At 37.9% G+C, this 26,750-nt stretch overlaps 1 protein-coding gene across 1 annotated transcript in view; it reads right to left on the reverse strand.

Moving 5' to 3' along the window:
- Positions 1-1,043: 1,043 nt before the first annotated feature.
- Positions 1,044-26,750, reverse strand: part of SHC3 (SHC adaptor protein 3) — a gene marked incomplete at both ends in the record, with an annotated part of 52,300 nt that continues 26,593 nt past the window's right edge. Inside the window, 10 exons of the mRNA XM_079548444.1 lie at positions 1,044-1,172; positions 4,095-4,390; positions 7,174-7,359; positions 8,286-8,382; positions 9,281-9,434; positions 10,262-10,388; positions 12,278-12,329; positions 15,316-15,369; positions 18,568-18,687; positions 20,702-20,765. Coding sequence (XP_079404570.1) covers positions 1,044-1,172; positions 4,095-4,390; positions 7,174-7,359; positions 8,286-8,382; positions 9,281-9,434; positions 10,262-10,388; positions 12,278-12,329; positions 15,316-15,369; positions 18,568-18,687; positions 20,702-20,765 — 1,279 coding nt within the window. The remainder of the gene's footprint in view (positions 1,173-4,094; positions 4,391-7,173; positions 7,360-8,285; positions 8,383-9,280; positions 9,435-10,261; positions 10,389-12,277; positions 12,330-15,315; positions 15,370-18,567; positions 18,688-20,701; positions 20,766-26,750) is intronic.

The following is a 26,750-nucleotide window of genomic DNA, read 5'->3' on the forward strand; positions in this document are numbered from 1 at the left end:
AGGTACCTAGTAACTTGGTAAACACAAATTACATCATTTGCAAAACTGATCACTAAGTGTTAATAGTTTTCACTTTTTGTAAGAAGAAAAGCTTTTTTCAAACGTCTTTTACCAACCATTCATGTTTTGTATTAAACCAACTAAACACAAGATTACTTGTCTAATCAGTATATAACATCTCCACTGGAAACCGACAGTCAAGGATACCTAGCTCTTCACTACAATTACAGAACTTTATCAAATTAATCAAATAACTTTGTCACTCAAATTAATAAATTCAAGTTGCAGAATATTGTTATATTATAATTAAAAACAACCAAGTGCATACATCTTGTACACAAAGAGATCACACCAAATCATTGTTAAAGCTACATATAAATGCTTTGAGTAGTATCATACAAGAATTCAGACTTGACATCAGAAAGATAAAATGGCTTTGATATCGATAACACTGAATAACACTTTAAAAATCCTTTCATGTTAAAATTCTGAGTTGGAGTACAAGTTGCTGAATTCATTCTCCTTACATAGTATTTAAGCAGTGTGATCCAATGGTTATCCCCATAGTTGTGCTTCTTAGATAAAATCATAAATAAGTTGCTCTTTTTTTTTTTTCCTTGAGAAATTGAGACTGCTGTATTCTGTTTTTATCTGAACAATCACAACTGGCGATTTTCTTCAGTTAAAAACACATGTAACAGAAGATTAGTCCTATACCATCAACAGACTGACTTGAAAAATATAAATACATGTAGTATTTATGTATAATGTGTACATATACACTTAATATTCACAACAGAGAATCGGAACAATTTTATTGAAATTATTTTTTTAAAAAGCCTTCTGTTGTGGCTTCATGTCCACATAAAGCATTGAGAATTTTCATGTGAAAGAGGGTTTATTAAAACTAAAGAAAATATACTGGTGAATTATAGGGGAATATGCTTTTTTTTTTTTTTTTTTTTTTTAACATACATTTTGAGATCTGCAGTTTTCACCAGTTATAGCTTGCAAGTTACAAAAACTGAAATAATTATCTAGACTCAGTGTTTCCTCTCAGCAGGCTGCTGCAAGCAGAGTTCACTCCCAGAAGAAACTATTGGCAAATTATTCTCGAGGTGATGATTGATGAGATGACTTATGCTGTCAAAGACACGATCTTTTGTACGAACCTTCAAAAAAAGGATGCAAGAAGATAGATTAAGCAGCAAAATACCTTTTCCCTTAACTTTACACCAAATTCTCTAAGGATGAAATGGGGCAATTGATCATGTCTTAGACACTGATTGCTCTTCCATCAGAAACAGTAGAAATAGATCTCTGTTTTGTCTATGACTCTTTTAGTCTCTCCAAATAGATATTTGGCTAGTTATCTATGGGCCAGTATACTGTTTTTACACCTGATGAAAGCACACACCTGATCTGCTTGAAAAGTTTCCATACAATATTTTGCTTTACCATAAGATGGACTTTTAGCTCAAGTTTTCTTCTTCAAGAAATTAAAGGTTCCTTTCAGGTGTTTTCACTTTTTTTTTTTTTTTTTTTTACTTTTTTTTTACTTTTTTTTTTTTTCTGGCAACATCAGAACCTCTCTGTGCACTTTAGCACCTCTGCCTTTTCCTCAACAAAGAAGGTACCAACAAACATCGCTGGCTTCCACTGGAAAATTCCCTTTCCCTGAAGGTGACCAAATACCACTGCTATTTGACTTGGGTTTGCCCCATGCTGCACGCATAGTATCTGCTTGGGACTTTGAAACTGAAACACATTAGGACAAGGAATGTAATTTTCTCTGACCCTCTTACTAGCATTTGTACCAGTATCCTGAATGAATTATTACATCTGTGATATGAGAAAATTAATGTTACAAGGTAAACCAGTCGCAGCTAGAACAGATCAAAACCTAATTTGTATTACAAAGAGATATTTAAATTTATAACTTCATCTTCTCAAAACATTTTTTTCCTTTTTACATTTAAAACTATTTCAGGCATATAGTTCCAAAGGCAGAGTAAAGCTGAAATAGTGCTCTGTATTGGGATAGCACTACGATGTCGCAAGAAAAAGTGTATAGACACTGCTCTAAAATTAAGCATATCATCTATTTTCCTTCAACTGTTCTCAAAAATAGATAACAACTTTTATAATCTATTTTTCTGTTAAAGCTTTCCAGAAATACTGTACTTCAGTGAGCACCTCACTTGAAATATTTCAGTCTTCATAATAAAGTTCTGGTAACATTATTAGAATTTGGGATACAATGTCACAGGAAAAGGAAACAACAAGCAACTTTGATGCCTTCCACTCAGTTACACATGGCTGCCTCACTAAAGAAAACTAGCAGGCTCTCGTGATTTTTTATTCTTCTTTAAAACACAACTTCCTGTCATTATTCAAAGCTATATTTTGCAAATTAAGATATATTTATAACATCAGGAACTTTCACTACCTATATTCAAACCAAGATACTTTCAGTCCTTCCAAATCATGTTAGAACTTTCTCACCATCAGCAGCACACATCATCCTCATTACTGTTCAAGCTCTAATCCTAAACCCAGTAGAAAGTTCGCAGTCCTTATCTTTAGCATGCCTTATCTGAGCAAGTGGGGTTTTGTTTGTTTGTTTGTTTGTTTGTTTGAGCTGGATCAGAGTAGAAGCATCAGGACAGTTATCTCTGCTCTCAAAACAGACCTTGAGGGGCTGTAACATGCTCCTAGATAATCTGTGTGTGAAGTGGCTGTTAGGCACGCTTTGTATGAACTAGCTTTTTTTTCACTCTGAGGCCATGCAGAGAAGTACATGCCACCAGCACACTGCTGAGGCCTGCCACACATATGCATTTTATGGATGACTGTGACAAATTGCAAATAAAGCTGCTCAGGAGCTGTGTCGGGTCCTCACAATTCATACAAACAGCTCAACGAACCTAAATATAGCTCATTACTGAGTAGTGCCTCCCAACTCAGCCAAACTCGCTGCAAAGCAGCAGAAATACTTGGAGAGCCCTGCCAAGGTGTGCAGAAACCATCTCTGGCCTTGGTACTCCCTGCCAGCCAGAGGAGTAACAGATACACAACTATCATCAGGCTTCCATACCTCCTGGCTTCAAATCTCTGCACTTGCCACACCACATAGCAACATATTCCTTGCAGAAAGTAGCCTACAGTGCTTATTTTTAAGAAAGAATTAGTGGGTCCGACTGCAGGAGTCAGACAGCACCCACCAACATTTTAAAGAAGGAGGAGGCTATTCCTACCGGTAAAGCCCAAGCTGGCACATAAAAGTGTTAAAAACAGTCTTTGACTGCCCTCATGTGTCAAAAGTAAATAAGTAGGCCAGAGAGTGCTATGGTTATTCTGGTTAGAGTCTACAAGACTAGCACAATTCTCCTGGGTCTTCCTTCTGCAGGTTTCTCAGCTGAAATGGATGCCAACAGGCCATCTCGTTCCCAGGAGTTTCTCATTTACTTTGTGGCTTTTAATACTGTTCTTTATAGCATAAGAGGATTTGCCAGTTGCCAGCTACCAGGAGCCAAGATTAATGTACACCAGTGCTCACTGAAGCCTGCCTCAGCCTCCCTGGAAGTACAACAGGACAGCTAGAAAAACAAGAAGTTCTTGGCACTCACTGTGCTGCTGCTGGGAGGCTTCATCAGTTAAAGGAGTCCCTGTGCAACAAAGTGATAGTGTAGCTTTTAACCCATCTGTCTCCTAGCTTTCAGGGCTGGAAAACTTCATGGCCTGGGGGACTTGGTGTTGGTCCTCAAAACTGCTGGTTGAACTTGCATGGCCACCAGTAGCTAGATGATTAGATAAGGACTCAGCTACACTTTTGAGTATGACAATACTGCAGTGGCCAAAACCGGGGAACCTCATCCCTAGGCTTCCTGCAGTTTACCTAAGTCAAGCAGGATGTCTTCACCTACCCCTACAATGTGCAGAATTCATGCAGTACATCTTCGCCTAGGCATTAGGAGAGAAATGGATGTAACCTGCATTTAACATGAAGCTGTAATTACAATCAGTTGCAAATAAGATTAAACACTCAGAGAAAATAGAGATGGAAACCTCCTGCATCACTGAGTCATACTTACAGTTCCTTCTGGATCCACCAAAAGAAGGTGTTTGGCTTGTCCATTTTGCATGCCTGTCAATACGTAAGAACCTGCATTTGTGGTACTCTTTCTCACAAGGAAGTCTCCGCATTTCTTTAACAGCTGTTCAGCTTCTTTCCTACTCATCTCTCCTTGATACCATGGCTCTATACTCAGCTCTTCTGTTCTAGTCCAGTCAGCAGCTCTACATAAGAGAGGACTAGTACATTCAACAGAAGTCAATTTACTCAGCACAGGCTCAGACGTTTGGTTCTTGAGGGCATCTTCAAATGGTTCTGGTTGTGGAAATAAAACAAGTGCAAGATTATTCAGAGGTAAATCAAATTGCAAAACAGTGATATTCCAGTCATTTTAAACTGTGCTTATTTTGTGTTCCAGCAGCTTCTCTTTATCTTTAGAAAAAAAAAGAGAGAAAGGTGGGGTGCTGGGCCTACTGATTTATATCATATACTAAGACCAAGGAATGTAATATGTTAAAATAATATGTGACATGCAGAAAAATAGTGACAAAAATCAAAGTGAACCTTAGCAGGAGCTTTTGAAACATTGATTTTTTTCAGAAATGGCCATTGTCAACAGTTGTATTTATATAACCTGGTACAGAGCAAAGCTGTCCTTTTGCCTTACTAGTTACATCATTCAGTCTCATTTCAAATAAATTGCATAATACTGGTGCACAAAGTCAATATAATCATATCTGTTCCATGATCAAGCAACATACTCACTTAACAGTTATCTATTACTGAGTCTCCAGGCCATTGGTATCTCTAGAAAGATTCAGTCACCCTGATTACTCAGCCTCCTTGAAGTCTCAGCTTAGGGAGGGGACTTTGTGATACAGAGGCAGACTGACACTTGTGGCGTGATTTACCTCAGTGAAATCAGCCTTCGTGAAACAATATTTTAAATTTCAGCTGAACCTTTAATCCCAATGAAAAAGATGTATTAAATATCCCAGCAGTCTTACAGAAGTAGTAAATTGGTCAGTGTATGCTTCATTATAGGCTATACTTAACTAACAGAAGCTATTTGCTCTTTCCAGATTTTCATCTGGCCAACTAGAGCATATTATAAAGACTTTTTTTTTTTTTTTTGTGCCTGCTAGTTTTACTAAAGAATATATGCAAAGCAGTACTGTGAAGCATTACAGAAGCTCTGAATAGACTGCTCTAAATCTAGGGACACGTAGCCATACTTGTAGAGAACCACTGAGAAGTTATTTTAGGTCAAATTAAAAGGACACATACAGAGCTGTCATGATTTGGGTAATTCTTGAATCTATTTTGTGCATGTCTTCACTACATTACAGTCTGCACAAAGCCTGTGTTTAACTTGACAAATTAATAACTTTGTTCAAGTTGACATATTTTCAGATACTACTTTTCCATTATATTTCAATGGTCAATAAAGTATAACACAGGCTGGAACATGAGAAGTCAGCTTTCATTTTTAGGAAAAGAATATGTTTAGTATAGAGGTAAGCATGTCTGTATTTTAAGGGCAAAGTTGTTACAAATCAATGTTAACATGTATAATTTCAGACAGCAGACTTTTCTTATTTCATACATATGTACACTGTCTAACTTTCTCCCCTCTCTTTTTCTTTCATTCTAAAATCAGTGAAAGCATGTCAGAAAGACAGTTTTGACTGAGATATAAGAAATGGAGACAGGTTATTATATACATAACATGCAGGCACCTATCACTTTGTCTCACTGCCTTTTAGTTATATGACCTAAATGGAATAAATCATATCAGCTATTGAGTGGCAACAGAAAGAATAGAATAACAAGAAAAGTTTCCTATTCATCAAACAACTTTCCCCACACTTTTTTTTTTTTTTAAGTACCAACTCAGTACTAAAAACACTGTATATGGGTATAATCAGCAGCAAAATAATGCTGATGCTGATGCTTAAATCTCTATTTTAAGACAGTAGATAAGATACTGGCTTTGGGAAAGCTGACTCCCAAGTCAAAAGAGATAGCTAGGTAGGTGTGAGAATCCTTCTTTGTTTTTTTGGCTCAAAGCTTGCTTCCTTAGGTATTTTGTTGAGGAGGCAAGTGATGGATGTTGTGTGGCAATCAACATCGCTGTGTGGACAATTTTACATCTTTGGAACTGTTTGCCTTCGGAAGATAGTGCTCAGGACTGTTTACTGGCGGAAGAACTAGCCTGTGACCAAATAACTCCTGTTTGCTATGGGAGGCTGGGGGACAATGCCATTGTATCCCGCGAAGGCAAGACACAAGTTGGCGCCTCCCTGCTCCCTCTTATCTGCTGGCAAGGCCAGGAAGATAGGAACAAAGGAGTTTCCTGCTGAGATCCCAGAGCCAGAAGCTGCCACTCAAAGGAGAGCTGACTCGACCACTTTGGATTTGAGCTGTCACTCCAAAGATAGCTGACTTCACCACTTTGAAACCATTGAAAAGGGGCCATCATCACCATGGTCGTTGTTGTTGTTGTCAACAGAACAACTCTGCCTGACGACCCACCGCACTGGATCCATGGTGGTGACTATGTCCCTCTTGCTTCCTATAAAGACTCCTTGCCTCTTCTTCCCTATCTTTTCTATCGCCCTCCTTCCCTTCCCCATTACCCTAATTCATAATAGCCTCCGTCCTCCCCTTCCCCATTTCCCTGATTAAGATTTGTAATAAACTGGTCGGACCAACATTTGAACCATTGCTTCTTAATCTCATGCTGGGTATATAGATAATAAAAGAACCTCCTCTCCCTCCTATAAATTGGAGCGAGACAGTAGGATTGTAGTCCTACCCAGAGGAAAAGATAACATACTGATAGCCATGATGCTGTGGACAACAAAAGTTTCAGCTCAGACTAACACATATCTAGTACAAATTAGCTTCAAGACTTTGGTCAACTGCATTTTTAACCATGTCAGATATGAAACCCCTGTGATTTCTAAAATTCTTCTTAAGTTCACTGGAACACTAAAATTCCATCTGGACAATTCTATAATTACTTGTATGCAGAATTAATGCATAAAGATATTGCTTTTCCTGTTAGAAAGGGAATGAAAAGAAAGGGAGCTTACTCATGTCGAACAGATCCTTTTCTGGGCTGCTCTCTTTGGTACTATCTGTGTTTCCACTGATGTCACTTTCAGCATCTGCTGGAAGTGCCAATAGACTTTCCATATTTATATGCTGTGTGTTCACATACGTTGGCATCTCTGCTGCAGTGGTTGCTGGTGATTTCCCTTTTGGCATACAATAAATATCTAGGGATCCAAGAAAATTTAAGAGATTTTTTTTTCTTCTTACTTTTTTTATTTTACAGAACAGTGTTGTTAGAAAGACCAAATGATAAAATCACAACCCATCACCATACGTTTAAAATTTGCTGAAATGGGAGCTGGAAAGATAGTAACTGATGAACCCTGTAGGAAAAAATGCTGATGAGTGGACAGAACTGTGTTTCAATGAATTTTAATTATTCAAGAAGGAAGGGAATTTTTTGTAAATAAGGATTGTGAGTTTCAAAATTAATATTCAGCTGGGGACTTGTGAGGAAAGGAAATAAAACAAAATCCCCAAATTGCTGCACATTAACAGCAGATACCATTTTCCAGCATTTGAAAATAGAGTCCCCAGAAACACCTCAAAGCTGTCATTTAAGAATGGATGGGGTAAAATTTTATGCAGACATTTTGATGTGATTTCCTTATAATTTACAGGCAACAGAAAAATGAAAACCACACAGTATTTGTTACTTTTAGAGCACAAATCATGTGCAAACACATGCATTATTCCATATTTTAAAATAGCTGCTGACTTTAGGCCCTTCCTTTGGAAGATGGAAACTCCATCTTGCATATTCTCATGGATCAAATTTTCCGAAAAGACCAAAAAGCCTGTCTTTAAATAATACACACTTTAAGATGTGGCAAGCTATATGGTGGAAAGATTGGGCTAAATCCATATATGAGTTGTTCTGCAAAATATACATTTTTATAAAACTGTACATTAAATAATTTATCCAGGGGCATTTATCATATGCTTTACGTTGATATCAGCAATAAATTCTTATCAAAAGGAATCAGGGAAGTGCATTTCATTGCCTTAAGGCTTTAAGGCATCAGATTGCCACATGTTTTGCACACCCAAGATGTTTTGCAGTATTAAAGGTAAAACTAGCAAGTCTCACCTTGCTTAACAGTCTCCTGATGCCAGTCTTCATTGAATTTGTCTCCTACGTGACGATTCTGGTAATAGATCTTCTCTTTTTTCATTCCTGCTGCAAACTAGAATGGACATGTGCAAAGAAAATCTTTATAACGGTCTGGTATATTATGAGTGGTTTGGACAATTCCCTTGGTTGTATTCTGTGTACTCCCATTCTTCATTTCTGATTTATTATTGTGTCAAAATATATATTTCAGGAATGTGTGTAGGAATAAGATATTACTGGTGACCTTCATGAAAACGTCACTCATTCCTGCTTTTATTAATTTCAAATGACACTTCAGAGCATTTGCCTCCTTAGGCAGCCCTGACATTCTATGGGAAAAGAAACTACATGTAGGATCAATGGACACCCCAAGCACTCTCCATAGCTGAAAGAGTCACACTGCTACTGGAAGACTCGCTCAGGTATTGATAGGAGAATGTTTTTTGAAGACAGGGCCCTAAGAGATTTCAGCAGAACTGGGCTGGATCTAAAACACTTACATGGCTATGTAGGTACTGCAGTTAAACTTCCAACCACGATGCTGGCAGAAATATCTTATTAGGCTTCATTTCAGTGTGAGATGAAAGATCTACGTATGAATCTGGCTGAATACTAATTGCTGCTGAGTTATTAACATAAGTAACTGTTAGCAATGACTACGCTAGACTGTTCAAAAACCTCTGTATCATTATTTTTCCAGTTAATGTGCACTCATTTCATACTGAGACAGATGTGGTGTTTACAGATACAGTAATCCTGAATGGGTTTATCTTCCTTGAACCTACATAATTTTTTAACACCACAAAGAATTCATCTCCCTTTGCTCTCAAAATGCCTAGTCTGTTGTCTCCTAGATCTTCACTGATCATTCAAAACTGAACTAGCCACACATTTGTGTTCCTGATGTATCCACTTTATAAGACTTTTTTTCAGATCCATCTGTGAGAAGGCAGAGATGCAATTGCACTGACCTGAGTTGTGTCTGCAGCAGTGGGAATCTTTGCTTTGAGCCTGGCATCAATGAAGCCACCAGAAGGGGGCATTTTATTTGGGATATTATTATAATAGGGATGTTCTGCTGCTGCACTCTCTTCCTCCATCAATGGCTCATCAATACTCTGCATCCTGTAAGAAAATGAGTGCTTCATTTTATCCTTCACTCACAAAGCACTTACAGATACTTGCAGCATGTTGAAACTGCTTGTTAGGGAATCACTTGTGCATCTTATTTGGAAAACTCAGATACCATTATAAGTCAGGAAGGAATGATGGATTGCAGACTCATTCTTGGACAATTTGCTTTAATTTTTTGAAAACTCCCTTTGCAATGGGTGAATTCCTTAGTCTGAGTAAAGGATGTTTTTACTTACCTTCAACAGTCAGTAAAAACTGCATTAGCAAAATATTTAATTTCATGGTATCCTTTGTTGTATTATTACTTCATTGACTGACTAAGCTCTAAATCATTGTCTTTAATTTTATCTACTCTAGCACTAGTAAATCTTCAAAGTTATTCAAGTAACTGTGGAATAACTTCATGAAATCAAAAGATTGAATCTGTGATTTCAGTCGGAATTTAACATTTGTTTACATCACTAGTCATACTGGAAGCCCAGCAACTCTAGTTCACTTTATCTAAATTGAATAGGAGAGTAACAACAATAAGGAAAAGTCACAAATTACACTCACTTTTAGCCATCCAGCTCTGCATATAAACAGAGAATACATGATCATTTTAGTAACTGTACTATGGAATCCAGATTTACTGCATTCTTTTAAAATGGTTGTGTTCTTTTCATATTAAATAGGCAAACCTGATTTGCAATTTAGCAGAACTCTCTTTCTGAAGCATGTAAATCCTTTTCCTCTTCAGCAATTTTTTTCTACAGCACATTTTAATAAATAAATATGAAGTAGTAGATTCCTTAGCAATCTTCTGTAATCATACTCACCTATCATGGAAAGTAGGTATCTTAGAGGGGCACTGCAAGTATTGCTTAAATCGAAGCTCAAATGCTTGCCCAATGGTGCTGATGACATCCTGGGCAAGGCCATCACAGCATTCCAGTATATGACAAGCTACATGAAAAAGATTAACACAATGGAAGCTGTTACTTATGTTAGAGTGCATGCAATACAGCAGGGATATGCAGTGCAGCAGGGATTCGCTGACCTGTGACAAAGCATCTCCATGTCAGGCATAGTTGCCCTATTCATGGTATGTGTATTTCAATAAACCCTAAAGCAAGCACAGTGAACTTCAAACAATGGAACATTTAACAGTTAAATAAAATTGCTGTAGCTTATGTCTATAATAGATGAGAGCACAAATCAGTTCCACAACGTTAACAGGTCCATAAAGACTGTGAACCTCATAAAAACTCATCTGTAATTACCTCAAAATAACAAGCTGCAAGAAAATTCTGAGGTTTAAGTTGAGCTTATAAAGACATTAGTAAATATTAATAACAACACCAACTATAAAATACTTAACCACTCCATAATTTGTTTTACTAATATTATCCCACTTTAGTTTTATCCCAGACTCCCATGACTACAGTGTTGGAATGGAAGGATAAAGGCTTTTTAGGAAGGACAGGCAGGGGAGGTGAAGCAGAGATGTCACATTCTATGTCAGTGACAAGCTGGAGCACACTGAGTTCTGTCCAGGGATGAACAAGGAGCTGACGAGAGTTCATGGGTAAGGATTAAAAGGAAGAAAGGATTGCTAACATTATATTGGGGGCCTGCTATAGGCCACCTGGCCAGGAGAAGCAAGCAAATGAAGCCTTCTACTAACAGACAGTTAACCTCTCATTCACACAACCTTGTCTTCATGGGGGACTTCAACAACTCTGATATCTTTGGAGGGACAGAAGGATATAAGCAATCCAGGAGATCTCCTAGAATGTGTTGATGGTAAGTTTGTTTTCCAAGTGATAAAGGAACCATAACAGAGATGTGCTAAGCTGCACCTCGCTCCTGTCAATAAGAAGAAGCATGTGGGGTATGTGAAGCTCAAAGGCAGCCTTGGCTGCAGTGACCATGAAATTCAAGACTTCAAGATTCTTAGAACAGTAAGGAGAGCACACAACAAGCTCAATACCCTGGACTTCAGCTGAGCAGGCTTGGCCTTTTCAAGGGTCTGCTTGGTAAGTACTGTGGGGTAGAACCCTCAAGGGAAGAAGCAACCAAGAAAGCTGGCTAATATGGACCACTTTGGACATGCTTTGGAGCTAGTCTTTTTCCTCTATGAATCTATGATAATAAATAGATTGTCAGGTATGTTATACAATATTCTGCATCTAGTATTAAGACTTAATGCTTTCTGCATTACAAGCAGGAATGTTTTATGTATCCATTATTACACACTGTAGCTCACACTTCCTATAATTTGCTATTATATTTGAGACTGTACCAGATCTCAGTCTTTGAACACAATCAGCAACAGGTTCCCTATTCCTGACTTTTCACTGACAGTGAAATAGAACCTGGAATCTGCATTAATAAAACTTCACAGAGAAAGAAGATTTACAGCCTCCAGCAAGCTGGTTCAAAAGCTCACACTTGGTAAAAATATCTGATTCTACCAGGAAGAATAAGTCATGAATTGAGCTCTGACAGATTCAGCCTCCTAATCACAAGAGTTAATCAAGATGCTTCTTGCATCCTGATTGAGGCAGCTGTTGACTAGAAGCTTGTGCAGACTGGCTTTTGATTTAAAAGATGAAGTTTTCTTCTGAGTGAAATTTAGAAATGAACGACAGAAAAGGCCTTTTCCAGGTTTCAGAAACAACTTGCATGTGGATGTTCTTTATTGCTACACAATTGTTCCATTACTCTGTCCAAGGCAATGTTTTATTGGGCTACGTTTATTTTTTTCAGGGAGCAGAAAAGTCTGAATTACATCATAAATAGTCCATGTTTCTCCAGGGAAAATAGATGCCAAACAGACATTTCTAACTTACCTCTCCGATTAACAGGATCCTTAGCTACGTATGCAACATAGTCAGTTGTATCCTGAAAAAAAGTTAGCGACATTGAATGCAAAAAATTTGCACAGGTTAAATCAAATTATCGCAGTCCAGAGTACATATTCCTGGGAGTATGGGCTCAATATGACATGTTATGCACAACTTAAAATGAATAAAAACACTTACATGTTTTGGTATGATGGTCTATTCCAGCATAACTTAAAAATCTCTTTCAAGGTCCTGGAAAATCAATTAAACAAATCTAGTAGAATGATGTGGATAAGGCCTAATTTAGAGGTGAATAGAAATGTCAAGTCCTCATCTTTCAAGTACCCAGAGAGTTTTTTTCAAAATACAAATAAGCAATGGGGTCTGTGACAGAAAAAGCAGAACTGATGGCCCTCAGAAATATTGAGCAGTGTAGTTCATTCATGGGTAATAAGAAGACGTATTTACATTACTGGCTAAGCATCACTACTAAGGTCTGACTCATTGCAAAGAGAAATATTGCAAATATGAGATGGTATTCAAACAGTTCTACAAGACCAAGGAACACTCTTCTGCTGGATATATTTTCAGTTATGAAGGTAATTAACACTTAGAGAGTAGAAGGAAAGTTGCAAAGCTAATAGCTAGGAAAAACGTGTGGCAGAAAGCCTGAGTAGAAAAAATGGATGGGTCGAGGAGTAGTGGCAAACCCACTTCTGAATAAATCAAACTTCAAAATTCACTATAAGGGAAGTATTCCCTGGAGTAGTTCAGGCACAGATCTCAGCTTCTCACATTTTGTGCAGTATGGCCATTATGCCTACATCTGAAATCTTATACAACGAGATGAGTGTATGGACTAGGACTCAACTGTGATTTGTGGATAAGGTTTGTTGACAGCAACCTTCAACCAAGGGGACACAATTAAGGGGCTGATTAAATTTCTGTCTGAATTCCTTACAGGTGGGTTAATAAAGCAGTACCTTGCATCACATACCTAACATTTGCCTTCTCTCCTGTGCTCTTGGCACAAAGGAGCCACCAGCAGTTGTCACGGGGTCATCCCTAGATATAAGTCCGTGATAGGGAGGGCACAGGCCCCAGGAGAAAGATTTTAAAAAAGAAGGAAACTAACAGTTTGCCACACGACCCACCCCCCGCCCCCCCCCCTCCCTCCCTCCCTCCCTCCCTCCCCCGGCTGCGTGAGCTCTGGGAGAGGGAGAAGGGCAGAGAGCTAGCAGGTAGTTTTAATTGAGAAGGCACATTGGCAACGATCTGAGGAGGAACGGTAATTTACTAAATTAACCAAATCAAACAAAACGAGAGTGACAAGAGCACTCAAAGTGCGAGTCAAACCAAGACGGTGCGAGAGAAACACGTGGCTGATTGGAGCCGGAAACAGAGGCAGCCCCTGGGGTTCTCCGGAGCTCCACCTCACTTCCTCTTCCCGCCAGGTCCTCAAGGGATGCCGCCCCTCTCCTCCCATCAGGATGCCCATAAAAGGCAGAAAACGGGACCAGAACATTAACTCTTTAACTGCCGCTGGTCCACATGATGTTCTGATGCGGAATACTGACAACAAAAAATCACCGAACCACAACATTTATGAAGCAGCTTTTGATTTAAAGTTGTGTCATATTCTAGCCACCTGAGATGAGCCTGCACAGTGCCACACCTACCCCCTCCACCTCCAGGATGAGATCATATGAGTGGTCATACTGAGAAAGTAATGTCACAATTTCACTGTCTCTCAAAGGCTCTCTCACGCCATACCTTTTGATTTCTCTGGTAGCTCACTGACTCAGTAGTATAATTTTCTCTTCAAAACATTTAGAAGAGCCTGTTTACTCCAAATTCAGTCGCTACTGCTTTTCTCCTCTTCTCTGGTAAATCACTCTATCAGTGGGCAGTGTGCAACTTAGCTTTTGGGGTGGCAGATGGGGAGCAAAGAATCTTCTTACGGAGGCAGAGATCTGTGCTAATCACTCCTCTGCCTACTTCAATAATTGTTCATTTGCAGCATCCATTGCAATCTGTTGTATTTGAAAGCTGCTGTTAATCCATTTTTTGTTCCTCAGATTATTATGACATGGTATCCTTTTCCCTTCTGGAACTTAACTGAGTTCAGCAGAGCTATTCAAAGATTGATGTTTGCCCTTATGTTTACCAAGGACAGTAAAATGCACAGGGGAAATGCCACCAGTCTTCAACTTAACAGCTTAACTGAGAAATAGCTTACAAAGGCAGGCTGTAAGTCACCTTACCTGTACTCTGTGACAGATAAATTCAGATAATATGACAGAGCAAAAAGTAGGTTCATACAATTAGTCTAGGCTTAAAAGATCTCATATTCCTAAGGTTATGAAGAAAGCACTGTCCTGTTTTACAGTTCTTTCACTTCTTTGTAAAGGAGAAATACTTTTAGAGCACATTTATTATGCCTTTGGATGGGCCACTCATAAAGACAGGATAAAGCACAACCAGAGTTTGTCCTTCGATCTAAAATGAATCAAATGTGTAGGTGTATCTAAAAACTTTGCAAAATTACAAAGAAAGATCTAGCCTTTTCTGAAAGCCCGTCTTCAAACTACCTGTGTGTAATGAGTATACCTGGAGGCAGTACTTAATGCACTCTTCATTGTATTCTTCAAGACAAAAAGGAAAAAAACCTATACATATACCTGCAACATAACTGTATGTTACTGCAAAGACGACAAAATAAAAAACATTTGGGATGAAAATTCACACAATACCCATTTGCTTATCCTACAATGAAAAATGGAGCTCCACTTACCAGTTTTTATATGAATGCTTGCAGCCCTTGATACTTTTCCTTTCAGTCATTCAAAGAGCAGGATTTGTGACTGCCTGACATTAGTTTCCCTCAAAAAGAGTTTGATGGCAACAATCAAGAAGAATTCATGAAACAAGAAGCAGGAGCTATGGTGGTTGTATTTTTCTTTCAGAAAGCTATACAATAAATTTTGTAACACGGTTCTCAAAGCATTATCTGTGTGGGAGAAAGCTTAAAAATAAATGCTTACCGGGTCACCTCCAGATGCAAAAGAGATAGACTGCATATGGTGATTTGCTATGATCTGTGTCAAAAGATCAAAACAATGAAGTGCAAGTCAGTAGGATTTTTTCACAGTTTACCCCTCTTTGGGGGTGAAAATCCAAAACCGCGATCAAAATAAACTGTGTTATATCTACAAAGGAGTGCATCTATAACATGAGAATGTAAACAAACTCAAGGATGAATGTATTCGTTCTGATATTCTTTAGAACCTGGCAGGACACAGCAAAATTGTTAAATGTTCTTAGAACTCCAGTAATTCATATGGATTTCTCATACAGAGTCCAGATGAGAATTTTTAATCTGCTAAAGTTCGCTTTCTTTATCACAGTTAATAATGAATGAAGCAAAGGGTCCCCTTCATCAAAATACTTTCCTGCTAATACCATGATGGTGAAATTGATGACATCATGCCAACCTGCACACCAGCTCAAGTTCCTAATATTCCTTCCAATAGCTCTGTATTGTTTTATGTTGCAAACATAAATGTTTGCAACATACTTTTTTTTTTTTCTTTCCAAATGGGATTTTCAATCTAGCTGCAGTCTAGCATCATGGTAAAATTTCAGGCATACTCCAGGGCTTTGAAATGACTAAATTCAATTTGCTTATGTACAGTCTGAACTAACAAGATATTTCTCTGAAGAGATGAATTGTAGTGAACCTCTAATACAAGGATAACAGTTCTGCTGCACTGCTGTCCTGAGATTTAACTTATTATTCTTTTAATAATAAAATCATGTATGAACCAAGAAAGAAAAGGTCATTTGAGAGAAAATTTCTCTTGGTCATTTTATTCATAGAATTCATACCAAAGTATTTTCATCTGTTTTAGGACAGGCCTCTTACTCAGTGCCTTGGACATTTCAATCCCTCACTTGGAGAGGGAACCATAAATTTAAGAAAACTGTTTTGGGGTTTTTTTGGAGGCGGAGGGGAGCAGGTAGAGGAGGGAAGGGAAGAATGACTCAGTAGAAAAAATTCTGTGATGTCTTTATTCATCCTGAATTTTAAAGATCTAAAAGAATTAGCAACCATCCTTCCTTAAAAAGAAAACTTCATCAAGTCAGATAGAATCAACACAGACAACTCAAAGTGTTTATTTCATACATAGAACATTACCTTTGTAATACTCTTCCTTTTCCACAGCAGCCTCAGGATTTATCCTTAATTTTTAAGTTTTCAATGCAGAACCACCACTCTGTATTCAGCAGTGAGAATTTCCATATCTTTTTTTTCCATAAAAAGGAAGTGAACTAACAATGAAAGTGAACTAATAGATATTTTCTGCACCTTTGGTATTGTGCAAACATCTCATTCTTCAGCATTAAAAAGAAAAATTAAGATTGCCTCAAAAATATTTTTTCAAATTTTAAGGAAATGTAAGACTTCTTTTTTTTTTTTCTTTCCAAATTCCATAGTTAAACATTTTAGATTAGTTTGAGGCAAACTAAATTTTTTCCCCAAATACAAAATATTGAAAGGAGTGTCAGATAATTGGTATCTTGCCCTAATTTAAATGAAGGAGTTTATTCTGCTTGGCAAATTGTTTGGAAAAACCTCAGCTTACCCAGATCTGCACTTTAAACAAATAAAATGAAACAAAAGAAAACAAAAAGGTTCCGTATGCCTTTGCTTAGCATGATCACAACATTCTTGTGCAGGGACATAAGCCACTGCTTCCCTGCCACCCAAGAGCCTGCAACATCCTTTTTTTCTTTCATTTCACCTCCTCTGGGAAAAAGATGCCCAGAGCCATATTCCTGGGTGAAGCCTCCAAGAGCAGAGCCATGCTTATTTTAAAGTCAAATGCTCAGCACAAACAAGAGGCAATAGTTTAATTGGATCTCTGAGAAACCAGATGTTTCTCAGACTGGGAGCATCCAGAACAATAATGATCTGGGAGAAACAGTTTTGTCAACTCCTTTTTTTTGTTTGTTTTTCAGCTCACTGGTTATCACTTCATCACAGAATCACAGAATGGCCAGGGTTGGAAAGGACCTCAGGGATCATGAATCTCCAACCTCCCTGCACATGCAGGGCCACCAAACTCCCCATTCTATGCTAGACCAGGCTCATCACTCACAGAGAAAAATCAAAGCATGTGGGGGAGGATCCTTTTCAGGGATATAACATTTAATTGCATTTCTACTCTGATGTCGGCTGAAAACAAAATCACTTTCAGGGTCTGGCACTTTTTAAATAGATGTAGTATATTATAAATAGGTAAATAGATGTAATATAAATAGATCAAGTTCCTATGCTTCTGACTGTGGGCAACTGGCCTAATGAAAAACATCTCTTTATATATTGCATAATAATGCTCCAAAATACTGCAAGCAACCATAACACTGCACTCATAGTCTCAGTGCTCGTTGTAGAAGATTACAATGCTTTTGAAATGGAGGATAAGAATCACTGAAAATATAATCAGTGAAAATATAATAATGAACAGTAGGTTTTTTATCACACAATGTGTATATTCATTTTCTTCTGTAATCCTGATGCTCTTGAAGCCAGCAAAAAAATTTTTTTCCCCCATCTGGGCAGAAAATTGTGTGCCTTATCACAGTATGAGGCTCCCTGCAAATAGCATAGCTGTGACTACACAAGCCTGACTGCTTTCTCTATACTCTGAGCAAGAATTTTTCTCATCTCATTCATAATTCACAGACCAATGCAGTAATTCTCCAAAGTCTGTAGGGTACCTTCAGCACAGAGAAGAAGAAATGGGCTGCCTGAAAAAGTCTGCCTAGTCTTTTGAAAAGACTGGCATTTCACTGCACTGCAAAATGCCTCCAGCTATATTTTTAGCAGCACTTTAGAAACAGATTGCCCTTCAAGGCTTTAAGACAGAAGAATGAAAAAAAAAATCAGGGTTGCACATTCCGTCCTTTAGTCACCTACTCCAGATGCACCTCTCTGAACACTCTGAATGCTTGTAATTGTGCCTAACAAGAACTCCTATAGCCCGTAAATGCCTTTTCAAATTACGGGTCCCTTAAGAGCAAAACCTCAAGCATGGTAAGGAGAAAATCAAATCTGTGTTGAATGCTGCAGCATAATATGACTCCTAATATGATTTATATTCTATTTTCATTCACTTTATTAACAATGTTGAGTAATTACACCTTAAGCCAGTATTTTGGTAGATTACAAATAACTGCATACTAGGCTGTTTGCCAAAAGACTCACAAATTAATGTCATTCTTATACTCACCTGTTTCATATCAGGAGTCATAAGGTTTAAGCTTGCAGTAGAAATATTCAGCATTATGCTCATTCCTGCAAACTGAAGATTGCTCTTTCCCAAGATGCTGGACAGAACTTTGTTCGGTGTCTGTTGGGGGAGGAAAAGCATATTTTTGCTCCATTTACTTGGGTGACCTTTCTTGTAGGTAGGGTTATCCCAAACAATAAAACTTCTAAAAAGCTGCTAACCTTTGAAAGATCACTTCATCGGAACAGCTATTTTCCTCTCGAGATAGTATCTCATTTATACTACTACTACTAACAGTGATTACAAGTTAGGTAGGTATACCTTGATGCCTGATCAAAGTGTAACCTGAGGGGTTACCTCAGAGCAGTTACATAGGTCACAAACTTCCCACCTCTGGCAGCTCATACAGCTGTCTTGTCTAGGTTGATGCAGCCTGAAAAGCAGGCTGCCCTGCAGAAACAGCAGACCAAGCCATGCACTCACTGCAGATATACAGCTGCACATGCATGTTGGTAATGAGATTATGAAAGCAGAGCTGTGACTGAAGGCAGTGTTCCTCTGCCAATGTATCTGAGATACAGTGCCTGCAAGGCTGGTAAGCTTTGTTTCTACCACACTGGCCAATCTTGTACTCCTCCTTAAAGCTTAAATTCATTGCTAACTTTTTCCTTTCAGTTTGATTGATTAAAAGCACACTGACTACTTATTACTTGCATGCAACATCTGTGCTCCATGGGTTTTAATTCATAATGTTACAGAGACAGTATTTTCACAAGAAGCTTTTTAAAACAAGCTCTTGTAACTATTCTTCTTTCTTTTTTAAACCCTTCCCAGCTAATGCCTGATGATCCCCACTTAACGGTGCCACTGTCCTCAAGAAGCCTCCTTAACCATATCAGTAACCAGTAGAGGCAAAACCATGGAAGTTACACCCTGACAACAGATAACTTGTCTTTAACGTTTTGCTGATATTCTGTTGCTGGGCAAAATTTCTTCTCCACCAGTAGATTTATTTTAAGAACAGTACTTCATTTTCACAACTAATAAGTGACACTACTCCTAAACATAGTAATCCAGTGTCTCACTAGGCATGTAAGACTCCTACATTTTGTATGATAGAACACTTACAAAAAAGGCATTTTGCCTTTTTTGGTTTAAAAGTCAAGGCTGGAGAACCTAACACTGCCAATGAGATAAATTTCCTGGAGAAGACAAGAATCACAACTTCAATTCTGAGACAATTTCCAATTATGCTGTCACAGATGTGGTTCCATTGCCTTATTTTGGGAACATTACCTATTGCAGAAGCAGAATTCAGTCTCTCTATTCTGTGGGGACTGCAAAGATGGCCAGGCAGTGGCAAGCAGGCAGACCTCACTTTCACCTGCCTGTTCTTCTGCATCCAGAAACACACACAACAGTTACAGTTAATTTCATTCTGCACTCTCTCCCTGAGGCTTAGCGTTGAATCCCAACTTTGCTCATGGGCGTGTAGAAGAGCGTATGGTGCTGCAGGGGCCAAGCTGAGGCCTCCTCCATTCCTTGTTTGCAGATCCTAATTCCCACTACACATAAGAATCAAAGTATAGTAATCAGTGTGCTAGGCCAATGTTGCTCAGGGAAGAGCATGTGAAACACGAAATTGCTGGGCACATTCTTTCAATTTCCAGTAACTAGCAATTTCCAAACTCTTTAAATGTCATCAGAAGAGCTATGCTCCTTAAACAGATCTAGTCACTTTCAAAATAATGTATACTTTTGAACTCTTCAGTAGTTTCCAGTATGGATTTTCACAATTCGCTCAAGTATTGAATGAAAAGGCATCCCTTTTAGTTTGGTTTTAGCCTTTCACCTGCAAATCTACAAAAGAAAACACACACACACAAATGCAGTTTCTACAGTAGGAACAAGCTTCAGTCTGTTTCTGAGATGTACTCCTACTTCAAGATTCCTGTAAAAGAAGATTCTGACAAAGAGAGAGAGGCAGCATACAGTGTGTGAGAAGAGCAAATACTTTAAATACATAATGATCTGCAATTCTCAAAGTTGCTTTAAGTTTCCTGCCTGCTGTGCTGGTCTCCTTGGTGTGAACTAAGAAAAAACAGTCAACTTCACTACAAGAAGGGAAGAATACCTTTCGTTTCTTGGAGGCTCCTTTGGCACCAGGTACAGCTTCACAAACACGACTGATTGCTTCCCTGAAAAGGCAGAAAAAAGGTTTATGGCAAATGAACATGTGGGTTTCTTCATTGTACTTCTGAAATGCACTAGAAAAGACAGGATCTCTGTTCACATGTGAGGACAGTTAGCAAGTCAGTGAGCTCTCCTCATCAGTAACAGACCCACCATTCTGATTTAGACTACTTCAGAGTAAAGCAGAAGGCAACAAGCAGCCCAACATTAATGCAAGGAAAAATACTTTGAAAACTGCAAAGGATAAAAGTGTTTCCTCACACTACAAAAAATATCTTTCATCGCTTTAAATTACAATATTTATTTTAATACTTTCTTCCACTTCTCATTCCTGTATCTTACTAGGCCACGAGGAATCAGAACACAATACATGCATTTAATTAACATTGCTTTACACCTTTATTTGAATACTTTCCTGTAAAACAAGGGTTAGTAACAATTCTTTATCTCACTACATACTTCTTCAGACACTGCAAAACCACCTTTTTGGCTTTAGACAATATCAGAAACCTGCAATATTCTTGGTAATACGCATGGTGTACAAAGTATGTTTTGACACAATTTGAATTCATAATATATTCAATATGAGCTAAGTAATTTATTCATGATATTTTTGCTATTGTAATCAAAATTAGTGCCCTACACACTTTTCCTCTGTTTTCTTCATTCTTCTCACCATATACAACATTCAGTGAAAGAAAATCACATTGAAAGTGAATTTGAATGAGGAGAGTAACCATGTACTACTAATTTTTTTCAAATTGTACAGCAACAACAAATCCTTTATTTACTTTCGGTACTTAACAAAAGATTACAAAAATGGTCAATCATCTGGCTGTTATTTAAAATGTGCTACTGTGCATATCCAGACATTCCTATGACAATTATCTACAGTGCTAACTGTACTATTAATAGACCTGCACTACTGACACTGCAATATAGAATTGTTGCATGGAGTCCAGTAAAGCTGATTGCAACTCTTGTTTATTTAAATATAAATTGGGAATAATAGCTCATTGTCTTTAGACCTAAAATCTTGCAAAAAGTATGTATTGTATGCCAAAAATATATAGAATGAAATGCAATTAACTGTGAAATAAAGAACAGTCAAAATACTCAAAGCATAGAAACACAATCTTGATAAGAATATGTATTATTTTAATTTTGTGCCATATACAGGATGTTTTTTCAACAACACATCAAGTGAATGCATAGGATCAACGAGAGAGTCTGGAGAGAAACATCATATATGTTTCATCATTCAATACGCAATAGCTGAGCAAATGTCGCAGATTTACCTATACATACTCAGTAATTAATATACAATTGAGTCTGGGTTGGTTTTACTTAGGGCAGGCCAAAGTTCAAGTAATCTGAAAGAACTGCGTGTTTTTTGGGAGGAGAGTAAGGGAGTAACAGGCCTTGCAGCAGGTTTAAAGTCCTGCCACTCTGAAGCAAGATTTAATGAAACAAATAATCAAAAAGCTTTCAGATCCTTTCTTCAGGTCTAGAGGAGAGCTTGTTTTTTCTCCCAGCTACATCTGCTCATCTAATAAAATTGCCTCTCGCTACAAATTCTGCCTTGTCTATGTCCTTATACCATCACAGCTACAATAGCAGCCCATTTCACAGTACAGTGCCCCGTTCCTACATTCAAAACAGCACTTCTTCGAACCCAAACAAATCTTTTAGTTAAAGCAGCTACTAGAAGGTTAAAAAGTTCGTTTAAATAAGCAGCTCTGATATGTCTTAGAAATAGAGCACACAAGCATCACAAATGCTTATTGCCATGAGATACTCAGACATAGGTTATTTCTGAAAATGTAATGACGGAAATAAATTTTCTTCTTCTCTGTCAGAAAAAATTTTCCTAGTATTACAAAACCAGCAGACATTATTTTATACAGAGGTCTTTATCTTGTCACTGAACTCAACATTGTTGTTTTCCACCTCCTTCTTAAACTGCACTGCACCCTTTGAAGGCAATGTGGCAGGAAGCCCAAGACTCCTGCCAAGGAGAGAGTTGTCCTTCCCCCACTGCAAACTGCTGTCACAGATGCACCACCAGAACTTCATCCTCTTTGTCCCCATCCTTATTGTTATCAGTGGCACAACGGACATAGTAAGATCCCTCATACATTTTGCCTATTACAAAAAGGCTTTGCATTTTAGATTCAGTGTGCTTGTGCTTTAAATTTGTCCATAATTTCCTTTCTCTTCCTATTGCCTCCCTCATTTTCTATCTTTTGCAGCAGTGTGAAGTGAGCAGGAAGGAAAGGAAATTTTCTGGTCATTTTCTGGCCTGGCCAAAACTGTTTACAAGTATGTAGTTTTTCTGGTGCAGGGTCGCGGTTTGTAATATTTCTAGTACTGCCTTTTGTGTTTGGCATCTCCACGTTACCAGGCATAAAGCACGTAACTCAACAGATCGATCTGACTCAAGGACCCTTCTTGATCAAAACCATGGCTTGATTGTGTGACAGAAAATGAACCAGCTCTAGAAGGGCTGGGGACAGCAGGGCAGCCTTGGTTTCTGTGGCCCTGCTGAGAGAGCACAGAACAGCAGAAAAGCCATGGCACACATCCTCCTATTCACTAACAAAGCACTATAGATTTTCCTGTAACAGTCCTTCCTTTCAGTAAAATACTAGTTTTACTGAACTCAGCGTTCCCAAATGCGGTGAATGCTGGAAGCGGAAGGAAGACCTGAGAAAGGTGACAGCACATTGAGATGCATGTCAGGTAAGCAGGTAATTCGAAATGAAATTTGACAATTTGTATTAAGCCCATTTTTAAAAACACTGTGAATACTAAATCTACTCAAACAATTGCAAGGTTTGAGTTAATGCTTTTGTTGAACATACTGGGAACTTCAGAAAATATATTATTAAATAAATTGCCATGTGCCATTTTAATCACTGGGCAGAGGCTAACACCAGAATTAATCCTGATATCTTCTAAAATTAGTTACTGTGCTATCTGCACGCGGAACCAAATGCTGAGTTCCAAATCTGTCCAAGGGTATTTCCTATTCTGCAGATGGTCATACTGTGGAGTCACTTTCTTGGCACAAAACTTGTTTTGCATTTTGAAAATATTTTCAACATGCAAATATATCCAGTGAAAAATTACCAGTGTGCATTTCCCCAGACTGACATATTCTACCTTGAAATGACTCAACATCTCTCTCAGAAAAAAAAAAAAAAAAAAAAAAAAAGACATTTTATACTGCTATTTTGTTTCATTAAAAAGGCTAATGCCCTAATATTTTTCATTGCTTTTCTCTGACAGTCATACAAAATAGCCCAGTCAGGAAGCTCAATCTATTCCTCTATTAAACAGCACCATATGAAAATACCTTTCTTTCTCATGATTTAAATGATTTTTTTTTTTTTTTTTTTTGGCTGAGATGCTGAACCTTATTGTTGCTGTTTATAATTAATACAATTTAATTGAGTAAAAAAAAATCCCAAACACAACAATTCTGGAAATCATATTTCAGGGAAATGATAGCACATAAAATTGAGCAGATTTTTCAACATATGTGGAAGAAGAATAACCATCTCCAGTATTAAGACTAGCAACTTTGACTGGTTTTTAGTCTGAAATATTTTTTATGACTAGACTAATAAACTACCAATATTCTCTCATTAATTTAATCTAGAATCTTTTAATTCCCAGCTTTGTAATTGCCACCTCCAAAGGCTAGGGCTGCACAAGTTTAAAATTAGACATCAAAAGATGGGACATTTTTAATGCAAGCATAACATATCTTTGAGAACTGTACTCAAGGATCTCAGTTATGTCTTCACGGTGTTACATTCCAGTATTCTTTCAATAATTTGTAAATCAGATGTACGTATCCACCAAGGAGATACCAAGTCTATGCTAAATATAAAAATAACTTGCTTCTGGAAGAAAAAAATAACAAAGAGCAAAGAGCACTCTCAGAAATCTGTTTAATAATCGAAATATTACTTGTTTGTTTGCAAAACAGGTAAAATGACTGAGTGCTGCCTAAAGTAGCATAGGGGACATGCACAGACTCTGAAGACTAGACCAAGACATTACAGTTTACAGAACTTTAATTGCCAACAGACATAATAGGTGATGTAAGACTGAAAAAGCAGCTAATGAAAACAGGGTGGAGAATGTGAAACACAGAGCAGGGTTTAGGCACAGGGTGGATACCACAACTCATAGTGTGGGGAGCACCCCTTGGGGATCCACGGGACACAACTGCTGCTCTGATGTGTCACTGGTCACAGGTGGCACAAAGGCAGCAGTGTCCAGTTGAGTGAGATCAGGCTGGCAGTCATCTGGTAAGTAAGGAGCAAGCTATTTGCCCTTCTTTTTCCTTCAGTATGTTTCTTGAAATTGAGTCTTTTTACCTGTCGAAGATCCATGATGAGAAAATGAAAGAAAGCTGGCCAAATTCATTTTTGTTACACTGGATAAAATTCATATGATAGTAACACTGTCTTCAGCAACCATTACAGTACAGAATGTCGTACACAGAATGCAACCTATCCAGTGGTAATTCAGGCAGGGCAACATGGCTGTTATTTTAGTTCACCTACATCTTCACTGTGAGACTAACATTAATTTGCTAACAGAAGCTTTTTTATGGTTTTAATGTAAAAAAATAAATAAACGTAGTCCTCCATTTGCCTTATGACAGCATACGTAATCTAACTTTAAGGGACATTTGAGGCAATTTTAATGCCATCTTTATCTTCTTATCACATTTCAGAAACTTGCTCTGTTCCATTCATCACTAGCAGAGATATTCAACTGCTTTTGGTGGTATCTCCCAAGACAGTGGTTCTGAACAATGCCCTGGTTTTTAGAAAGGCACAGTGAAACTGTTTGTCCACCCACCTTATCACTTCACTCTGCATGCACACACAGTAAGCTTAGCACTTAGAAAACTGCAGTAACCATTGTAATTTTTAACTTCCAGTTTTGTCAAATGTATGTTACCAACAGGTGACACCAAAAAGGCTGCTGAGAATATGGTCATAAGCAATTGAATATTGCTTTGTCTCTGATAATCTTGGTCCAAAATCTGGGGTATCTTTCAAAGAGGAAAGCTCTTGAAATAGTTTACAGCTTTGGGGATATAAAGTAGAGATATAAAAAACCTTGATTCTGAATGCGTACCCACCAAAACCTTTCCTTTTGCACAACCTTCCGTCAGGAATAAGACCAAGAAAAAAAAAAAAAAAAAAAAAAAAAGAGAAGAAGAAGAAGAAAGAAAAAAGAGAAAAAGATGTACTTGGAGGCTTAAACTGTTAGATAGATAGCTCCAATCCTTTCACCTTTGTGATCTCCAGGCCTTCTTCCAGTCAGCCTGGTCTCTTGCTGTTTATTCTGGTAGTTGTCAGGGAGAGGGACAGGATCTGGATAGGGATCAAAATAACCTCCAGACTGAGTCCAGCCAGGTCATTTAGTATAGCATCCTCTCAAAAAAACAGCCTGTAGCAGACATTTCAAAGGAAGGCATAGTAAGCCTTACAAAAATAAAATTTAAAAAATTGATCTAAAGAATATTTTCCTTTACTCCTAATTGGTTTAACATCTAAAACAGGACTTTGGAAATAAAAATGAGTCTTGGAAGATATTATTAGAATATAAACATTCTAACATCGTGCTTTCATGCAATCATGCAATCTCATAAGATTTATGACATTTTACAAATATACAAGATGTATCTGCCTAAAAGGTCTACCTGATGTTGATGAACTGTCTGGTATGACAAGACATGTCACATAAAAGGCATAAATTTCTCTGTGTAATCAGACCACTCGGTGCTATTAACAAAATTTGAGAGTATGCTAAGACACTCTGCTATAACTGTAACTGCTTCCTTGAACATTTAGCTTCAGATTCTTCAGCTTTCCAATTCTCTGAGGGCTCTTTCTCATGAAGGCAAGTGGAGAGGGAGAACTCAATTAATTACCCTCACTCAGGCTTTGCATTGCCATGCA

The sequence above is a fragment of the Tetrao urogallus genome, assembly GCF_951394365.1.
Source record: "Tetrao urogallus genome assembly, chromosome: Z".
NCBI lineage: Eukaryota > Metazoa > Chordata > Aves > Galliformes > Phasianidae > Tetrao > Tetrao urogallus.